The sequence below is a fragment of the Parasteatoda tepidariorum genome, chromosome 2 (assembly GCF_982258835.1).
Source record: "Parasteatoda tepidariorum strain Cologne lab strain chromosome 2, Ptep-v5.0, whole genome shotgun sequence".
Lineage (NCBI taxonomy): Eukaryota > Metazoa > Arthropoda > Arachnida > Araneae > Theridiidae > Parasteatoda > Parasteatoda tepidariorum.
The window spans coordinates 26861944-26882069 of NC_141756.1; the positions used below are offsets into that span (position 1 = coordinate 26861944).

Sequence of the window (20126 nt, forward strand, 5' to 3'; positions counted from 1 at the left end):
CTTATTTGCTGCTAAAACAATGGCGTCCGACTCTGCCAATGATTGTGACAGAACTAAATAAAAACTTAATAAATAAGAGCCTGAAAATATGAGTTAAAACAAGCATTGCGATAGCGAATGGTAAATAAAGAACTTTTTATTAAGTGAATGACACTTGATGTTAATACAGTTTTTTCCAATACTTATTCATTAATTAAATATTATTAATTAATTTTAGTTTTATATAGGAGAAAAATTTGTAATTATTTAATAAGAAGTAACTAAAATAAAAAATTTCGTTGTTGACCTACGTACGAATTAAGTTTAATTTTTTTTAAATTTTACTTGTTTTTAAAATTAGATAACAAGATAGCTATTATGATTCTATCTTTTTTAACTTGTTACTTCAAAGTAAATCATATCAATTGAGTAAGTCTAACTAAAAACTATTATCTCCTTTCAAAATACTGCTAGACCTTGATCTCTTTACGTCTAATTCGCGTGATTCCTGACGTTGCATTAATGAAAATGTTATTAAATTGTATCCCGTGAGATAATAACGAGAGGGAAATTTACCTTTTTTTAAAATTCATTAATAGGGAAGGAACGTGAATGACAGGAGGTTGTTTTCATTTGGCATTAGTTTCCATTAGTTTTTATTTGTTTACATTTTGCTAGCGTATTTGAAATAATGGGTGAAGAGTTTGAAGAGAATGTCTTTACTTGGAGGATTAAAAACTATTCTTCCTGTTACCTAGTTAAATTTGAAGCAATTGAGAGCCCATTTTTTACGATGGAAGATATTCCTGGTAGTCAGTGGAATTTGTCGCTTTTTCCTAAGGGTTGTTCCAGCTTGAAAATCGATGAAAACTACGCTTCCTGTTTTTTAGAGTGGACAGCGCTATATGACGCAATTAAATCAGTCACAGTTTCTTACAAGATTGAGATTGTGGATGAAAAAGATTGTGTTTTAAAGAGTATTGTGTCGGAAGAGCAAGAATTTAATCGTCAGAATTCATACTGGGGCGCGAATAAATTCTTTGATATCAATGAATTGAACGAAAAAATGAGCAATTGGGTCAAAGATGAATTAACACTTCGGTGTCGAATGAAGAGTGATGATCAACTCAGGCAAAAGCTATCTGGGGCTGTAGCTTGTACTACCATCGAAGTAGACCGATTCTTTGTTGACTGGAATGTTAAAATACCTTCTTTGTGTGAGTACTCTGAAAAGATTGTTTTCCCGATTTCAGATTTGTACAATGTAGAAATTACTTTGAATTCCAAGTCAGAAGTTTTGGATGTTTTGGTTCACTTCAAACAAAAGAAATCCGACATGTATCAATGTTTGACATTTACAATTTCTATTTTTCATAAAATTGGATGCATGCTAGCTTCCAAGCGTGTTGTGCATGTGCATGAAAAAACTGAACCATGGAATTTTCTTGATTTCATAACGAAGGGCGTGTTGAAAAACTGTGAAATCAGTTCATCTCGATATGAATTTACGCTGAAATGTGAAGTTTGCATTTCCAAGAATACTTTTTCTTCTAGTTTTATTGAAAAACTACATTTCGAGTCTCCTTTCAGCTGGGAGTTTTTACCGAGGGATAATCCACCCTCTTCTGCGCAAAATGAATTTCGAAACATTTTTGCAAGCAAAACTTATTCTGACGTTACAATTCGATGCAGCAATGATGAAATTCCTGCTCATAAGTTTATTTTGAAAGTTCGATCACCAGTATTTGCTGCAATGTTCGATCAAGACATGCTGGAAAACAAAATAGGTGTCGTGGATATGGCTGACATAGATGGAAAAATAGTGAAAGCCTTTCTCGAATTTTCTTACACAGAAACTGTGGATAAAATGGATTACGATATTGCTAAGCATCTAATATTAACTGCCGATAAATATCAAGTGCCGTCGCTTGTGGATATGTGTGCTTCATTTTTGATACCCATTATATCAATTGAAAATGCGTGTGAAATTGTTGCTATCGCTGATATGATTGATTGCGAGAATTTGAAATCTTTAGCTCTAAGCTTTATTGAGCTAAATGCTGCAGACATTTTAAAAACTGCAGCTTGGACAGAATTGATAGAGGAAAATATTAAACTAGCCTCATGTATTTTGTCGAAGTTGTCTACTAACTTCCGACAAATCAGCAATGAAACTTATCTCTAATGGCTTTACGACTTATCTCTAATGGCTTTATGAAGGTTTTCCTTGATTTTTATTTTACTATAATTATTATACTTTAAATATTGACTTCAAATTTTGAACGATATATTAAATCTATTTTGGCTTAATCTTAAGAGAATATTTATGTTGTGAAATATTTTTTGTTTATTGAAGATGCACTTGTACTTGAACTTTTATTATAAAGTATTTTGTTACATTTTGTAACAATTGATAAATATTTTTTTCTTTATTGGGATATATTTATTCTTTATCTATCAATACAAAGCATTTTCCTCATTTTTGCATTTTTCGTCCATTTTCCAAAATTAAGTGTTTAAGAAAATCGAAAGAAAATTTACACTTTTTTAGAACTTTGAAATATAAAAAATAATTGTAAAAAAAAATTGTTAAAATTACTTATTATCGTTTATTATTTAATTATATAATGGTCGTTTTATGAATTATAAGATAGAAGCATTTTTGTATCATTTTAAACTATGAAAATTTAAATTAGAAAGTCTGAAATTTGAAAGGAATGTTTCTTAAGTATAAGTAAAAGTACGGATAAGTAAACGTGTACGTATAAGTAAAAGTACGTATAAGTAAAGGTTGTAAAAAATTCTATAAGATAAGACATAAGTATGTATCGAGATACTGGAATTTTAATTTATTTACTTTTGCATTTTTCTTCCATCTTTCATCGACTTCTCTCAGCAACATAACCGGGAAGACATTTGCACCCAGCATACTTGTCGAACGTAAGGTCACAGGAATAGGACATTGGACCACAATCACACTCTACATATTTAAAATTGTTTAGATTATTATAATTGTTATTGTTTAATTTTTAGACATCAGAATAAATTACAACTCCCAATTTTTCATATGAATTAGAAAGAATTTTCACTTTTGAAAATTATTAGGTTTTCATGTCTGGATAAGAAATTTAAATTATCGTCTTCGCAATGAAATAAGCACATCTCTAATGTACTAATATGTAAGTAAATAATAATTTGATAGTATGTGTTTAGTAATATAATAATAGCAATAATAAGTATTAATAATATAATTTAAGTAATAATATGTAGCAATAATTAAATAATATGTGGAGTATTAATTAAAAATTATCATTCAAACACCTAATAAATAATTAAAAATTATATCACGATATACCATGCATAAATCACGATATACACATACGATGTATATACACATATACATAGGCACATATCCGGAATTGCAAGTGCACACCTTTGAATAATTTTTGGTCACGGATTTACCCGAATTGGATTTGCACATGGTAAATATATAAATTTATTTAACAAAGAAGTTTTCAGGAAATTTTTTAATAATAATAACAAACATTTAACCTAATAATTTTATATAGAACTGAATTACATTAGTTGAGTATCCATTGTTTTTTTAAGTTTTGAAAGAGTTTGTCGATTTGTTCTTTTGGATAAATGAACATTACTACATATTCTTTTAATTCTATTCATTTGATTAAAAATGGTATTTAAATAAATGTTTTTAGAAACATTAGAATTCCAAACAATTAGTTTATTTATATTAAAATTATATAATTACTTTTATCGTATAAATCAGCAATGCAGATATTTACTTTTTTTTAATACCTTAATCCAAAAAATTAAAATTATCATCATGATTACGAAGCAAGATTAATTCCTAGAGTTCAAGGTTTTATAAAATTATATTATCTTGAAATTTAAATCATCAATAAATCTAAAAACAACTTATGATAGTATTTTTAAATAATATTGTAAAAATAAGTTAGCTAAGAGAGATGAAAAATTAGATCCTATTATTGGTATTCCATCGATTTGAGAAAAAAAACATGTTTTCCAGTGAAAAGATAATTATTAAAAAGTCAAATATGAGTTTGAATTTCCCAACAATCAAAATTGCAATAAAGGATATTTTTAAAATCATAGTAATAACTCAAAAAAAAACATATTTTAGTATAGAAAGAGGGAATGCTATTAAAGAGATCCAGCAATTTTATTTATTTATTTTTTTAATAAATTCTAAAATCGGTTGAATGAAAAATTAGATATGTGTGGTATTCCACCAATTTGAAAAAAAAAATGTTTTCAGTGAAAAGATAATTATTAAAAAATTAAATATGAGTTTGAATTTCCCAACAATCAAAATTGCAATAAAGGATATTTTTGAAATCATAGTAATAATTCAAAAAAACATCTTTTAGTATAAAAAGAGGGAATGCTATTAAAGAAATCCAGCAAATTTATTTATTTATTTTAATAAATTTTGAAATCGGTTGAATGAAAAATTAGATCCTTGTGGTATTCCAATAAATTTGAAAAAAAAAACATGTTTTCCAGTGCAAAGATAAGTTTTAAAAAGCTAAATATTAATTTGAATTTCCCAACAATCAAAATCGCAATAAAGGATATTTTTGAAATCATAGTAATAACTCAAAGGAACATCTCTTATTATAGAAAGGGGGAATGCTATTGAAGAGATCGAGCAATTTTTTTAAAATTATTTTCTTTAATTTTTTTTTATATAAATTCTAAAATCGGTTGATGCAAATACTTAAAGCAAAGAGATAAGGCAAGAACAATTTATAGGAGATAAAATGTGATAAAATGCAGATAAATTCCTTTGTCAAGATCTGTGATGGGGAGTTCCCTTTTGATATTTTTGCTATCCGGATAAAGTTGAAAGACGGTAGATTAGAGAACAGTGTCAAATTCACGAGTTTCTAGTGCTTTAGTATATTTTTCATTGTCCCCATTTTTTTTAAAAATACTATTAAATAAAATCATGTCAAGTGAGGACGGCAGGAAATTTTCGTTTATTTGGAGCCTCGAAAATTTTTCTCACTCGTATCTTGAGAATGGACAAAAATTTATCAGTCCTGAATTTGTAGCTGAAAGTGCAGGAGGAAGCAAGTGGTGCGTCGAAATATATCCGAAGGGATTCGATCAAGAGAATGGCGAATTTATTTCGTGTTTCCTTAAAAGAAGTGGTGACGATTTGTTTCCTGAATTTTCGGAAGAGATCGCTGTTGATTTCACATTCCTTGTTGTTGGTGAAAATGGCGAGATTTTAGGATCTTTTGAAGAAAAAAATAAGATATTTAAAAAAGGAGATAGTTTTGGTTGCTTTAAGCTTGTCAAAATCGAAGATGTAGAAGATAAGATTAAAAGCTGGCAGGAAGATACTTTGACAATCCGTTGTTCGCTGATTTCTTATAAACAGATCGCAAGTGAATATGCAGCTAGGTTAACCATTCCTATTTATTCTAGTTCATTTGCATGGAAAGTGTCACCAAATAGTAGGCATGCTTCAACTAATTCTTTTAATCTTGGCCAGTTGAAAATTGAAATCAAAGCGATTTGTAACGATTCCGGTGTTTTATTAGGAATTCAGGAACACGCTCCAAACTCTGATCCTTATCTTCTTATTTCTGATATTACATTATTGGATTCGAATAGTTCAGCAAAATTTCAAAGACGAGACGTTCATTTAGTTTCACGAAGAAATGATACCAAAGACGAATGGGAATTCCTATTTCTAACAAAAGAACAATTTAACGAAACCAAAAACAGATGTAAAGAACTCGCATTAGTTTGCACATTTTTTATTTCACGTGTAGGCTTCAATGAAATTGTTAAATGCAAAAGCAATCCTGCCTCATCACTGTCATTCCCTAACTTACAGAAGGACATGCGTGCATTGCTTTTGGATGAAAAACATGCAGATGTAAAGCTTAGAACAAATAACCATGTTATTTCAGCGCACCGGACTCTTCTTATAGCCCGATCTCCCGTCTTCTCTGCAATGTTCGATCAAGAAATGATCGAAGAAAAAAAAGACATTATTGATATGCCTGATGTGGACCCAGAAATATTGAAGATATTTTTAGAATTCTTATATACAGGAACAATTGAAGAATTCGAGTATGATAAAGTCTTAAAATTACTTATTGTAGCAGACAAGTATCAAGTCTCTAGCCTGTGCGATTTATGCTCATTATTTTTGGTGTCACAGTTAACTGTGGAAAATGTATGTGAAGTTATGCGTTTAGCAGATATGATTAATAACGAATCGTTGAAAACTTCAGCTATGGAATATCTAACCAATCACGCAGCTGAAGTAATGGGTTCTTCTAAATGGAAGGGGTGGATGGAGAAGAATCAAAAATTATCAGCGGAAATAATTTCTGACATTGTTACAAATTTTAGTATTGTTCCAAAAAACATTGGTAGAAAGTAAATTTTGAATGCGTATTACAATCACAAATAAAAAATTTTTTTACAGGTCACGTAGCTTACTATAATTTTAACTATAGGTTGAGTCAGTGATTACTATTTTATAAGTGCAATTGATTACTATTTTACTAATGAGCTTTTGCTTATTATTTCATAAATTCAACTGATTACTTTTTATATTTATAATTTATTACTATTTTACTATGCATAAATATCGATGTAACAAAATTCGTAAGGCATATGTATTAAATATGAATTGTGCACTAATTACCATAGTATTACTTGAAATAATTCAAATTACTGATTTCAGCCAGCAAATATTAAATTATGCTTTACACTTATTTTGTATCAAATTTATTTTAAGGAAATATGTCATAAATGATTTCTGCTATAAATATGAGTATACTGTTAAAGTCGGGTAGACCTTAGGATTTACAGGTAAAACATAGGATTTACCAGGCTTATGGTTTTTAGCATACTTATCACAAAAAGTTGAAATATTCAGCTGTGGATAATGCAGCCAACCACACATCTGTGGTAATGAATTAGATAGGTGCAGATGCTACATCTTTTTTAACCAACAATACACAAAGATTTTTAGCATTTAAATATTCATATAAATGCAAATTTTAAAAAAAAACTGTAGAAAAAAATATTTAAACACTGTTAGAATTGAAATTTTTTAAATTATATATATATTATCTTAAATTTAGCAATTTCCAAGATAATATCACTTTGCTACATAATAATTTAAAAAGCTTTAGATTGTTTATTTTTCGATTATTATCTTACATTTAAAGAAATTGTATGTAAAATTAAAATAAATTGAAATAGTTGCTAATTTAAATTTAATTAAATAAATAAACAATATTGAATGAACTTTTCATAAATTTAAAGTGAAGCTAATTCAACATGTCTCGTAGCAAATTTGTATTACATGGAGAGTTACAAAAAATTTTTACAGGGAAAAACTATCGCAAATTATGTTGAAATTTCAATATCTGTTGCATAATGTGAGTGACGATTAAATTTAACAAAGAATGTAATGTCTTGGAGACTAACTTAAAATTTTATTCTTAAAAAATTAACTTAAACACTGTTTCTGCTTTGTTTTTACTCATGAGGTACAAAAAATGCAGAATGCTTTGAGATATTAATATCTTTTCTATTTCCTCTTATCATGCATTTATTAAAAATTATATTTTCGATGCAAAAAAAGAAAAATATTTATATATTTAACAAGTTTCTGATATATGATTCCCTAACCAAAATTTTTTTCATGCTAAGCTGACGCCAAAATTCAATCGCGATTTATTAAATTATGTTAAATTATTAATAGAATTAAATAATTAATAATATATTAAATTATGTAATTAATTTATTTTATTAATTATATTAAATTATTAGTTTAAGTAATCATATCAATTTATTAATTGACAATGCAATTGGTTTATTGATACTATTATATTAAATTATGTTATTGATCTTTGTTAGTAGCGATTTATTAATTTAAAATATTGCATATACACTGCAAAAAACGTGGGGTGATTTCTACCAGAATATGGTGTTCAGAAACTCTCTAAAAAATTGAAGATTATTTCCAGCTAAAACGGAATCTAGTGTTCTTCGCGTTAAAGATGTAGTTAAATATAAACTCCAATATCACTTCATTTATGAATTATTTTCGTCAATTTTGGTGTACGTTTGGATCTTGTTTACAATTCAAAACGGTAAAAGTTTGTTTTCGCCTCGCATGGCCCTGAACATTCCACAGAAGCAGTTATAAACTCTTGCAAACTTCATGTTTTTAATATTTATATACTAAAGAATAAATGTTCTCATAAAATTTACATAAAATCTGTCAATTATATGGTAGAATTTAAAAATATTTCATTTTTATCCGCTTTGGCTTTGTTAAGCCTAAATGGAATTGGAATTCATATTAATATTCTCTGTGTGCTGTGCATGTTCAATCCAGAAACTAATTTTTTAAAAGAAATATTGTATACCAGTCGAATATTCGTACTCGGAGAAAATAAAAATTAAAAATAATAATAATCAATGAATCAGTACTGAAGAACAGCACTGCGAAATCATGAACAAACCGAAAGGCATATAGCGACACAATTTATAAAACATAAGTAATTCCAATTGTTTATTTATTATTCGTTGTCCTTACCGCTGACTTTATGGTATAAGATTAAGCGAATTATGTTTTCTGTAATTCATCCCATTGAATGGATTTACTGTATTTAGTATCATTTGGCATGAAGATAGTGCTAACTGCCAATTCATGATATTTTGGTTTTATTGCTTGATTTATTGTTTTTCTTTTACTATGAATTTAAATATCATACAGTACGGTAAATTAATTAGTATATTTGGTACGGCTATATTTGACCAGTATACTTAATCAACATATCTGGTACGAGTATGTTTGCCACTAGTATATTTTTACCGGTATTAATATTAGGCAGCATATTTTAACTAGTGTATTTGGTACCTTATTTGGTACGCAAATTAACTGTGTATAGCTGTTACCTGCAAGATTTGAATTTTGAGCGAAATATATGGAAGAATCAGTGGTAGAGCCGACATTTTTAAAAACAAACAGAATTCTTATCAGAACTTAATAAGCACTTAACTGCACGGTCATTTTTCTGTCTGACATTTAATATACTGTTTAAAATATTTATTAGAAGTAGTTGAAAAAAAGTTCTTCTCATTTTAAGACATTAAACTATTAATACTTTATCTTTTCTACAACTTAAAAAATATTTTCTGAAACTGCAGAAAATTCATAACTACATCAATTACCTTAATAGCAGCAGTAAATATTACCGAAACTAATTAATCGTCATCTGCGTCAATATATTTGTAACTTATTGTTTCATACTTTGCTAGATTTGTGTTTATATGTCGCAGAATCAGTGGTAACTAACTATAACCGACATTTTTAAAACAGATAAAACTTAATAAGCACTCTACGTCACGGTCATTTCTCTATCTGACCTTTAATGTACCGTTTATTCGTATCGCCCAGCCATTGCTCGGATGCGAACCCGGCTCCCCTTATTGGAAAGCGAATGCTCTATCCCGTGAGCCATCCCAGCTCAAGCACCCTTAATATGCAATTTTAGATGCTTTAAAAAAAAAACCTTGTAAAAATTAACACAAAGAGGATCAACATGCCAACTTTTGGGATGCAAAAAAAAATAATAATAATAACGTATCATTTAGCTTTATTTATATTTCGGTCTTTAAAAGAAGACGAAATTAAAGAAGTTGATTTATTAGGTGAGAAAAAATAGTGGTTCATAACCGTTTAGAGCTACAAGGGATTTTTTCTCAAAAATATAAATTAGTAAAATTATACAATGAGTTGCCTGCGATTAGATTGTTAAAATTTACTTTTATTATTGTTTCAAAGTGATAAAAAAATTTATTCGGATGGTGCTGAAAAATTCATTTTAACATAAACACACAGAAATAAATATATTTAATAAAATTCAAAAACTGCAATCGTCAAGTATCTTTACAAAAAATGCTGAATGGGATACGAAAAATGTTGAATGGGATTACGGAATGGGATATTTGCAAGTGACGTAATGTGGGTATCTCTATTCTGATTGGTTACTGAAACGTAGCATTTGTTTGCATTAGCGACTATTCTGTCAATCCACTTCGAGTAAGCCTAGCCCATCAAGTATCAATTCGCTTAAGGAACTCATTCTACATTCTTCCACAAATATTCTATCAAAAAGATTTCAATTCTTTCCTATATATTTTTTACTTAGCGCAAAGACAGGTACGAAGCCATGTAGAAGATTTATTTTGCAAACACCCAGTCTATTAGCTATCATGCCATTTGACTACCGGCTCTCCTATACTTTTTCACGTATCAAGTCCCTTTGTGGGACTTGATATGAATGTGACGAATATATAAGATACGTATACGACGAACGGCATTCGTCGAGATGAGCTGTAGTCATGTTTTGTCCAGTATCACATAATTTACACTGAGACGAGTCAACCATGTTAAAACGAGGCGAACGGGACCGATGATAGTCATGGCCAGTCAAAAGTCTAAAATTCGCCACCGTTTCATTTAGTCTTTCCCAGCAGGAAATTGCGGGAAAAAATGCCTTTTGAATAACTGCTTTTTAAATACATATAACTATGTGGGGAAAAAACGGCATTCAATTTTTACTTTATTCTTAGTTAGTATTCTAAAAAATTGTTTTGAAACTTCATATCAGAACTGGCACACTAAGTACGTATGCAATTTCGCTAATTAAAACTTATTAAAAGAGCAATAAAGCTAAGACAAGTTTCAAGACTATGAAAATCAATAAATGAGGTGAACCGTGTGTAAATTCCGGTGATGGCTGGTTGATTCGAATTCCACATCCGGCTCGCACCAGTCACAGTGCTGACGTAAAATATCCTCAGTGATAGACGGATCATGAGTTAGAGTCCTCTTCCCTTCAGGTTAACCTTGATAGGTTTTCCGGGCTTTCTTCTCCATGTCACGCAAATGCGGATGAGTTCTATCAAAAAGTCTTCCACGAAGGCAAATTTCTCCCGATACTTGATCCAGAAGTTCCCTTGTCTTCTGGATTTAGTTCAAAATTAGAAGGCTACGGAGTTGAAGATTAGTAGTCGTAAATCCCAAAACATTGGGTCGACTGTTCAACGAAGGTTATAAAATAAAATAAAATTAAGGGTGCTTGTATGAACAACTCATAAAAAAGACACTCACTCAAATTTTGTTTCTCTTTGGATTTTTTTTACTTGTATAAACCACAACTTATTTCAAAACTTATTTTAAACCTCTTATATCCTTTTTTCCAAAGAGGATATAAGAGGTGTAAGCAATGTGAATGAAGCAAAAATAAAAGTTCAATAACTAAGTGCTTTATTGTACTTTTATTTGTGCTTTATTTACGTTGACTTGCTTTATTTGCATTTTAATTATATCTCAATTACAAATTCCGTAGTAATCAAGCTTCTTAGACCCCAAAAAACTATCAGCTAATGAAATAAACTAAAATGAAAGTGATGAATTTAGTTTTCTCAACATACTTTAATATTTTAAAATTTAATGGTGATATTTAGAAAATAAATTGTTTTGAAAATCAATTAACAGAAAACTGATGCATTTTCACTTCGATTTAATATCTCATTCAGTTTAATATCAATTTTAAGGTTGCGCGTGCATTATACGAAATTGTCGAGTGGTCAAAATCTAGTAAATAAAAACAGTTGCACTTTTACATCGATTTAATGACATTTGCACTTACTTATCAATTTCCCTTGCTCTTTCGCAAATGGGGTATTTATTTTTTGGTTTGCTAATTAATGAATTAGTAATTTAAAAAATAAGTAGAGGGGCATATATAAGGGAAATTTCCCTCAAACTCCTGTGTTATCTCTTTTCTTGATGCAATATATGCTTTTTGAACTTTGTCTGCTGATAAATAAAATCAAAACAAAAAAAGAGACAGAGTCTTTCATGACTACCTAAATATTACAAATGGAACAAAATAATGTTTTCTGAAAGCGAAACTTTGATAAGATTGTGAAAAATGAGATGACTCAGCTTATGTTATAATTAAATGATTTCAGTTAGATTTAAATATCTTTCTTTTTGTTTTTTCAATTTATTCGATGGGATACAAATTTATTTCATTCGTCTTGCATCAGATTTTTGCACAAAATTCAAAATTATGTCGTGTGCTTACGGGAAAGAATTTATTGTCACCTGGCTAATCGAGAATTATTCTTTTTGTAGTCATGAGAATGTAGAAGTAATCGAGAGTCCTTTTTTTTCCCAAATTGATTGTTTTGGAGGAAGCAAGAGAAACTACGTCTGGTACCTAAAGATGTCATCGAAAAAACTGAGATCACACAATGTTGTTTAAGAAGATATAACAAAAATGGTGAAATATGTATTGATTTAAAAATAGAAATGATTAATCTTCATGGAACGATTTTGATAACAGTTGAAGGAGAAAATTAAAAATTCTATGCCTCTTTTGATTCAGATTCTACTCTGGAAATACTCGTAGAACGCGCTAAGCTCGACATGCTACAGTGGAGTGAAAACCCACTTATAAACCACGTTGCCGCATGAGAAGTGAAGTTGAATAGCCCCAACCTATATTTATTCATTATTTTGTATTAATTTAGGTCTATATAAGTAGGAAATATTATCTTTAGCATGTTAATAATTTATTGTTATGAATATGTTAGCATGTTATTAATTTATAGAAAAACTGCATAGCAGAGCGTTTTTTATTTTAACAAAACTGCGCCATTTTCATTATAAGCATATAGGACGTTCGCTGAATGTAGGAAAGTACATTATAATGTAAAGATAATTATTAAAAAGATAAATATTAATTAGAATTTTCCAATAATCAAAATCGCAGTAAAGGACATTTATAAAATCATAGTTATAACTTTAAAAAACATCTTTTAGTGTAGAAAGGGGAATGCTATTAAAGAGATCCAGCAAATTAATTTGTTCTGTTTGATAAATTCTGAAATCGGTTGATTATTAGTGATAATCTAGGAAAAACCTCCTGTAATAATATTGTTAATAATTTAATTTAAGTAGTTAGAGAAAATGGGACAAGTTTAGTTAGGTATGTATTAGACCCACGTGATTTTTCTAAAATTAATAGGAATTTTACGAAATTTTCGACTGATAATTAAGTAAGGAAATTGTACATAGCTAAAAATTTTCTGAATTGTTACCATTATTTAAATTATCTTCATTATCGAAAACGAAGTTTTTAAAGCAATAATAAACAGCTTATTTCCATTCGGTTAACATACCTAAAGGTAAAGAGAATCTCTTTGATATCTTTAAACAAAAACTATTAAAATCATTAAGAAAGTATTTTAGAATTTTATTTTAGTAACTGGGTCTAAATTTTGTGCCTTTTATCATTAAATTCCTATGTTTTCTATAATATTCAAATCACTAGTAATAATATGTTTATCAAAAAATTCAAAACATTTCTCTTTAATATAAATTATCTATAATCTAAAAATATAAATTATCTAAAGTTTTCTTTTTATTCCGAAAAATTTTACTCATTTTAGTTTTAACAAGATCGAAACAAAGGATTTTAAAGTGCAGATTAATAAAAGAAAAGTTAATAAGATCTTGAAGATCACATATATATTATTATCTTTAAGAGAAGAAAAAACAAAATCTTTAATTGGTTTAATATTATGTTTGGTATTGTTTTACATAACAAACATACATACATATATATATATATATATATATATATATATATATATATATATATATATATATATATATATATATATATATATATATATATATAAATAAAGTGAGAGATATTAGCAGAAGTAAATAATTCTATCTTCAACAATTTTGCATGCAAATGCTTAGCCTTGAGAGATAAGTCAAGAAAAATTGATAGAAGCTATGTCATAAAATTCAGATAATCTCTTTTATCATGATCTGTGCTGAAAAATTCCCTTTTGAAGTTTTTGTACTCAAGATAAAGTTGATACGGCACATTGAAGAACAGTGTTGATTTCACAAGCTTCTGGTGAATTAGTATATTTTTCATTGTCTCTATTTTTTTTAAAAAAATACTGTTAAATAAAAAGATGTCAAATGAAGATGGCAAAAAGTTTTCTTTTATTTGGAGCATTGAAAATTTTTCTCATTCTTATCTTGAGAATGGACAAAAATTTATCAGTCCTGAATTTGTAGCTGAGAACACCGGAGGAAGCAAATGGTGCGTCGAAATATATCCGAAGGGATTCAATCAAGAGAATGGCAAATTTATTTCTTGTTTCCTTAAAAGAAATGATGACGATTTGTTTCCCGAATTTTCTGAAGAGATCGCTGTTGACTTCACATTCAATGTTATTGGTGGAAATGGCGAGATTTTAGGATCTTTTGAAGAAAAAAATAAGATATTTAAAAAAGGAGATAGTTCTGGTTGCTTAAAGCTAGTTCAAGTCGAAGATAAGATTAAAAACTCGCATGAAGATATTTTAACAATCCGTTGTTCGCTGATTTCATATAAGCCGATAGCAACTGAATATGTAGCTAGGTCAAGCATTCCTACTTTATCTTGTTCGTTTGCTTGGAATGTGACAACAAATAGTGGGTATACTTCTAGTAATTCTTTTAATGTTGGCCGGAGGCAATTTGAAATCACAGCAATTTGTAACGATTCCGGTGTTTTATTAAGAGTTCAGGCTCGAAACCCTGACCCTTATCTTCTAATTTCTGATATTATTTTATTGGATACGAATGGTTCAGCAAAATTTCAAAAACGAGACGTTCATTTGCTTCAAGGAAAATATATCAGCGAGGAATGGCAATTTCCATTTCTGACAAAAGAACAACTTAACGAAACCAAAAATATAATGAATAGACGTAAAGAACTCGAATTAGCTTGCGCATTTTTTATTTCTTCAAGTGTAGGCTTCAATGAGATTGTTAAATGTAAAAGCAATCCTTCCTCATCGCTGTCATTCCCTAGTTTACAGAAAGACATGCGTGCATTGCTTTTGGATGAAAAACATGCAGATGTAAAACTTAGAACAAATAACCATGTTATTTCAGCGCACCGGTCTCTCCTTAGAGCCCGATCTCCCGTCTTCTATGTCATGTTCGATCAAGAAATGATCGAAACTAAAACAGGCATTATTGATATGCCGGATGTGGACCCAGAGATATTGAATAAATTCTTAGAATTCTTATATACAGGAACAATTGAAGAATTCGACTATGATAATGCCTTAAAATTACTTATAGTAGCAGACAAGTATCAAGTCTCTAGCCTGTGCGATTTGTGCTCAATATTTTTGGTGTCAGAGTTAACTGTAGAAAATGTATGCGAAGTTATGTGTGTAGCAGATATGACTAATAACGAATCGTTGAAAACTTCAGCTATGGAATATCTAACCAATCACGCAGCTGAAGTAATGGGTTCTACAGATTGTAAAAGGTGGATGGAAAAGAACCCAAAATTGTCAGCGGAAATAATTTCTGACATTTTTGCAAATTTTAGTATTGTTCCAAAAACAATTGGTAGAAAGTAAATTTTGAATAAGTGATACAAAAGTAATTTTTTCTACTAGTCTTGTAACTGACTATTATTTTAATTATAAGTTGAGTCAATTACTATTTTACTAATATTGGTAATTTGTTTATTATTTTATAAGTGCAATTGATTACTATTTTACTAATGAGCTTTTGTTTATTATTTCATAAGTGCAACTGATAATTTTTTTTTGTATTTGTAATTTATTACTATTTTACTATGCATAAACATCGATGTGAAAAAATTCATAACGCATATACATTAAATATCAATTGTACAACTAATTACCATAGTATTACTTGAAATAATTCAAATTATTGATTTCACCCAACAAATATTAAATTATGCTCAACTTATTTTGTACCAAATTTATTTTAAGCAAATATGTCAAAAATGGTTTCTGCTATAATCATGACTATACTGTTAAAGTCGGGTAGATCCTAGGATTTGCAGGTAAAAGATAGGATTTACCAGACTTAAGGTATTAAATATTCAGTCAACCACACATCTGAGGTAATAAATCAGATAGGTGCAGATGCAACATCTTTTTTAACTAACAATAAACATAATTAGATTTTCGACATTAAAATATTCATATAAATGTTAATTTTGGAAAAATATGTATATATCATAAAAAAGGGACTTTTAATTTTGACAGAAAGAATTTTCACAAAATTTTAAATTATGTTTCTCAGAAATTCCCTAACAAGCTGTCTTTGTTTAATCACTGTTCGAATTACAATAAAAAATGTTTTTAAATTAAAACACCATTGGCACTTTCTGCCTCAGAAACAAATTAACATGCTAAGTATATATATATAGTATATCAATTCCCATAAAAAAAAAAAGGAAATTACATTACTTACTATAGATGTCTATTAATGTGAGAGTTTTAAGAATTTTCATACTTAATAACAGTTGAATATGAAAAAATTGCAACTCAATATGATTAGTTATGATATAAAATTATAATTTACAAATTTAATTTTTCTTGTTTATTCATATGCAATTTCAAAATAGTTGTTCATGGCTATTGTAAAAACTCAAGAGACAAATTGTACAAATTTTGCAAATAAAATTTTTAAAAATTACATGTATATATGTAGTACAAAAGTTAAATACTTTTGTATTAATAAAAGCATTAAAACTTCATTCGTTTTCATAAAATATCTTTAGTAAAAGATAAGGGTAGAAAGTCTATTTTGGGACTTCAAGGCTAAAAACATGCCAATGAATAATAATTAGATTAATACTTCAAAAGAGAAGTTATTTTAAGATCTTTCACTTCCATATAAGGAAAGATTAAACGATTTGCTATGAGTAATAAATAAATTGATGAGGCGTAAGAATACAGAAAAAGGCATATGACTGGGCCTCTTTACAACTAAAAATCATCCTATAAAATGCAGGAGCAATGTTTTTGCGTGGCTTTTTGGTGTATAATGTTTACAAACTAAACTCCGTCGGATCTGACTGGAACTTTGTCCCCCCTCTCCAGCCGGGAGAGCGGGGATGTGACTTCGGCTTCACGATCTATATAGTAAATAAAATCTTGTGCACAACATGTTCTCATTATTCCTGCTTTCTTGACAAATAAATCCACCAAAATATAGGGGTTGTTGCCCTTATATTAGAAGTCGGCAGCACAGTTGCTTGCGGAGGAAACTTACGCATTTCTATCTCAAAAACTAAGATTAGCGGAGCCCGGCTGGGACTTCGGAAAAATCAGCGGTGAAAAAATGCATCGAAAATATCGAATATCTCATTCGCATGGACAGTTGAAAATTTATCAAGTCAAATTTTTCTGCAACTCATGGTAATCAATAATTCATCGAGTATCTTCAACAAAAAACAAATTCTTTAATCGTCAAACTTTTCATTTGTTTAAATGATACCTACATCCAGTGGTACTTTCCGTTCGTGTACTACCTTCCGTTTGTGTATGCTGCATTTTATGTCTAACGTTCTGAAGGCGAAGGATGCAACTAGAGAGTTGAGCTTCAATATTTCACCACCCTTGGACTCCCCACTGCTTTGGATTTAATCGTCGATGAAGTGTTATTACACTCCGGAATGGTTTACGATGGTCTACTTAGATGTTCGACATTCCCATGCCTCCTACTCAGAACTCAAAGAAAAATAAGCTTCAATTTCTCCTTCACTCTGCGTGAATTTATGAATCATTTTCACGAAAAGAAAAAAAAATGTATAATTATTTCCTATCAACTTTAAATTGATGTTGTGGCTTTCAAGATATGCTTTGGATTAATTCGAACTTTATCCATCTTCGTATCCTTTACATATATTTTTTTGAAAGCATTTATTTCTTTGATTTTTAGTGATTAATAAGAAAAAGAAAGTGAAGTGCGCGAATGATTTTTTTTTCCTCTTCGCCAAATATTGAAGAAGAAAAAGTGATAAATAAATTTTTTTTTTTTCTTCTTTCTCAAAATTTGTGATACTGTTATGATTACATATTTTAGTGTTAAATTTTTTTTTTATTCTGAATAATTGAGTATATTAGAAATGTTGGATTGCAGTTCTTATATTTATATTCGTTTTATTTTTAAATTATGATATTTTTTTTCTCTCTTCAACGAAATTGATGAAGGTCGACGTTGGAGAGTAGAGTGTTCATATTTTATTGAAATTAGATATGAATTAAGAGAAAACTTTTTATTATGAATAATTGAATAGAATGTTTTTAAGAGTTAGAATTGCATTTCTTGTGTTTATATTGCTTTTATTTAAAAAAAATGATATATTGTTTTTATAGTGCATTTAAAATGTTTTTGAAGGAAATAAATGCGGTTCAAACGTCAATTAAATTAGTAATGGCAAACAAAATTAAGTTTTTTTTAAACTTTTGTTTCCTAATGATTTATCACGATGAAATCGAAAAAAATAAAAACTTAAAGAAAATTTGTAAAAATTTTGCTTTTCGGACTTGGTCAAAACTAAATATTCCTATAAAAAAAAATGTAAGGAAATAAATGTTACCCAAACAAAAGGATAGTTAACACTTAACAAAATTTGTGAGTTTCCCTTATTACGATAGGCGAAAATTTTTAACTCAGTTAAGTTTTCATACTTGATACTGATTTACCATATGCTTTAGTAGGGTTGTAGACTTGCAAAGATTTTTGTTTGTTTATTGATTGTGTCGGGCCAGTTGTTATTCTATTTGGTAAGAGACTGATCATCTCTGCTATTTCTGAAAGTGACAACTTAACTTTGCACATAAAACAGCAGAAATCTCAAAATGTTAAGGTTAAAAATGGTGAAAAAGATGTTTCAATAAAAGTAAGCATCGAAAAATAGAATGTTAAGGATGTTTCAGTAAAAGTAAACATCAAAAAATAGAAAGAAAGAATGTCCAAAAAGTTCAAATGATTCGAAGATAGATCTAGGTAATGGATGTGTTCATTATCAGGTTAATACCGACGAAAAAATATGTAAAGGGTAACAAAAACAAAAAAGAAAAGGAAAAATAGGAAAAAGAAAGAATGACCAAGATTACAAAAAATAAAAAAAAATGAAAATGTAAGAAAACGAAATTTTGAAATAGTACAGGTATCAAAACTTAGGAAATATCACAACCCACAAATGTTAAAATTAAATCACGAATAATGTCTAAAAAAAAATGTTTTTACTTTCTTCAAAGGAAGAAGTAATCCCGATATTTTTGAGAGATCCGAATCGCGTGTGGAGATGTTTGGCGAGGAAACTTGAATTTTTTTTTCCTCTCAACACAGTGAAGAAAAAAAAAAAAAAAAAAAGACAATTGAAAAACTATTTTTGTTTTATCCAGTCTGGATCTCTCAATTTCACAGTGCTTCATGAAACTCTGTTTTCCTCCATTTTAACGGGGAATACAGAATTTCATCTAGTAAATAACCCCATTTACCATACAGAATCTTAAATTCTGATTAAATGACACTTGTTGTCCAGGTCGTTTTACATAAAAATTTTGTATATTTTTGTGTGAAAATTTTTGAAAAGTTATTTTAGAATAGTTAATTGCATTATTATGTTCTTATTGTTGTTGCTGTAAATAATTTTTTTCATATAGGAAAAATGTTATTTATAGTAGGAAAGAGGACAGTCATACCTACTTAAACTTTAATAAATTCATAGTATTCTAAATTTATTATTTTTTTTTGGCTTACCAAAATTTTTTTTTGGGGGGGATGTAATACAAAAATTAAATACTTTTGTATTAATAAAAGCATTAAAACTTCATTCGTTTTCATAAAATATCTTTAAAAGATAAGGGTAGAAAGTCTATTTTGGGACTTCAAGGCTAAAAACATGCCAATGAATAATAATTAGATTAATACTTCAAAAGAGAAGTTATTTTAAGATCTTTCACTTCCATATAAGGAAAGATTAAACGATTTGCTATGAGTAATAAATAAATTGATGAGGCGTAAGAATACAGAAAAAGGCATATGACTGGGCCTCTTTACAACTAAAAATCATCCTATAAAATGCAGGAGCAATGTTTTTGCGTGGCTTTTTGGTGTATAATGTTTACAAACTAAACTCCGTCGGATCTGACTGGAACTTTGTCCCCCCTCTCCAGCCGGGAGAGCGGGG

General features: G+C 28.9%; 2 protein-coding genes across 2 annotated transcripts; both read left to right on the forward strand.

Annotated features, from left to right (window-relative positions):
* Positions 1 to 4487: 4487 nt before the first annotated feature.
* On the forward strand, positions 4488 to 6761 carry LOC139424957 (speckle-type POZ protein B). Its single transcript, XM_071177303.2, has one exon. The coding sequence runs from the start codon at positions 4970 to 4972 to the stop codon at positions 6422 to 6424; it is 1455 nt and encodes a 484-aa protein (XP_071033404.1). The 5' UTR covers positions 4488 to 4969; the 3' UTR covers positions 6425 to 6761.
* Positions 6762 to 13841: 7080 nt separating this feature from the next.
* LOC139424958 (speckle-type POZ protein B-like) lies at positions 13842 to 15811 on the forward strand. Its single transcript, XM_071177304.2, has one exon. It carries the CDS (start codon positions 14077 to 14079, stop codon positions 15523 to 15525), a length of 1449 nt encoding a protein of 482 aa, XP_071033405.2. The 5' UTR covers positions 13842 to 14076; the 3' UTR covers positions 15526 to 15811.
* Positions 15812 to 20126: the final 4315 nt, after the last annotated feature.

Excerpts from the sequence above, each read along its gene's own strand:
- LOC139424958 (XM_071177304.2), top strand. The coding sequence starts at position 14,077 with ATGTCAAATGAAGATGGCAAAAAGTTTTCTTTTATTTGGAGCATTGAA.
- LOC139424957 (XM_071177303.2), top strand. The coding sequence starts at position 4,970 with ATGTCAAGTGAGGACGGCAGGAAATTTTCGTTTATTTGGAGCCTCGAA.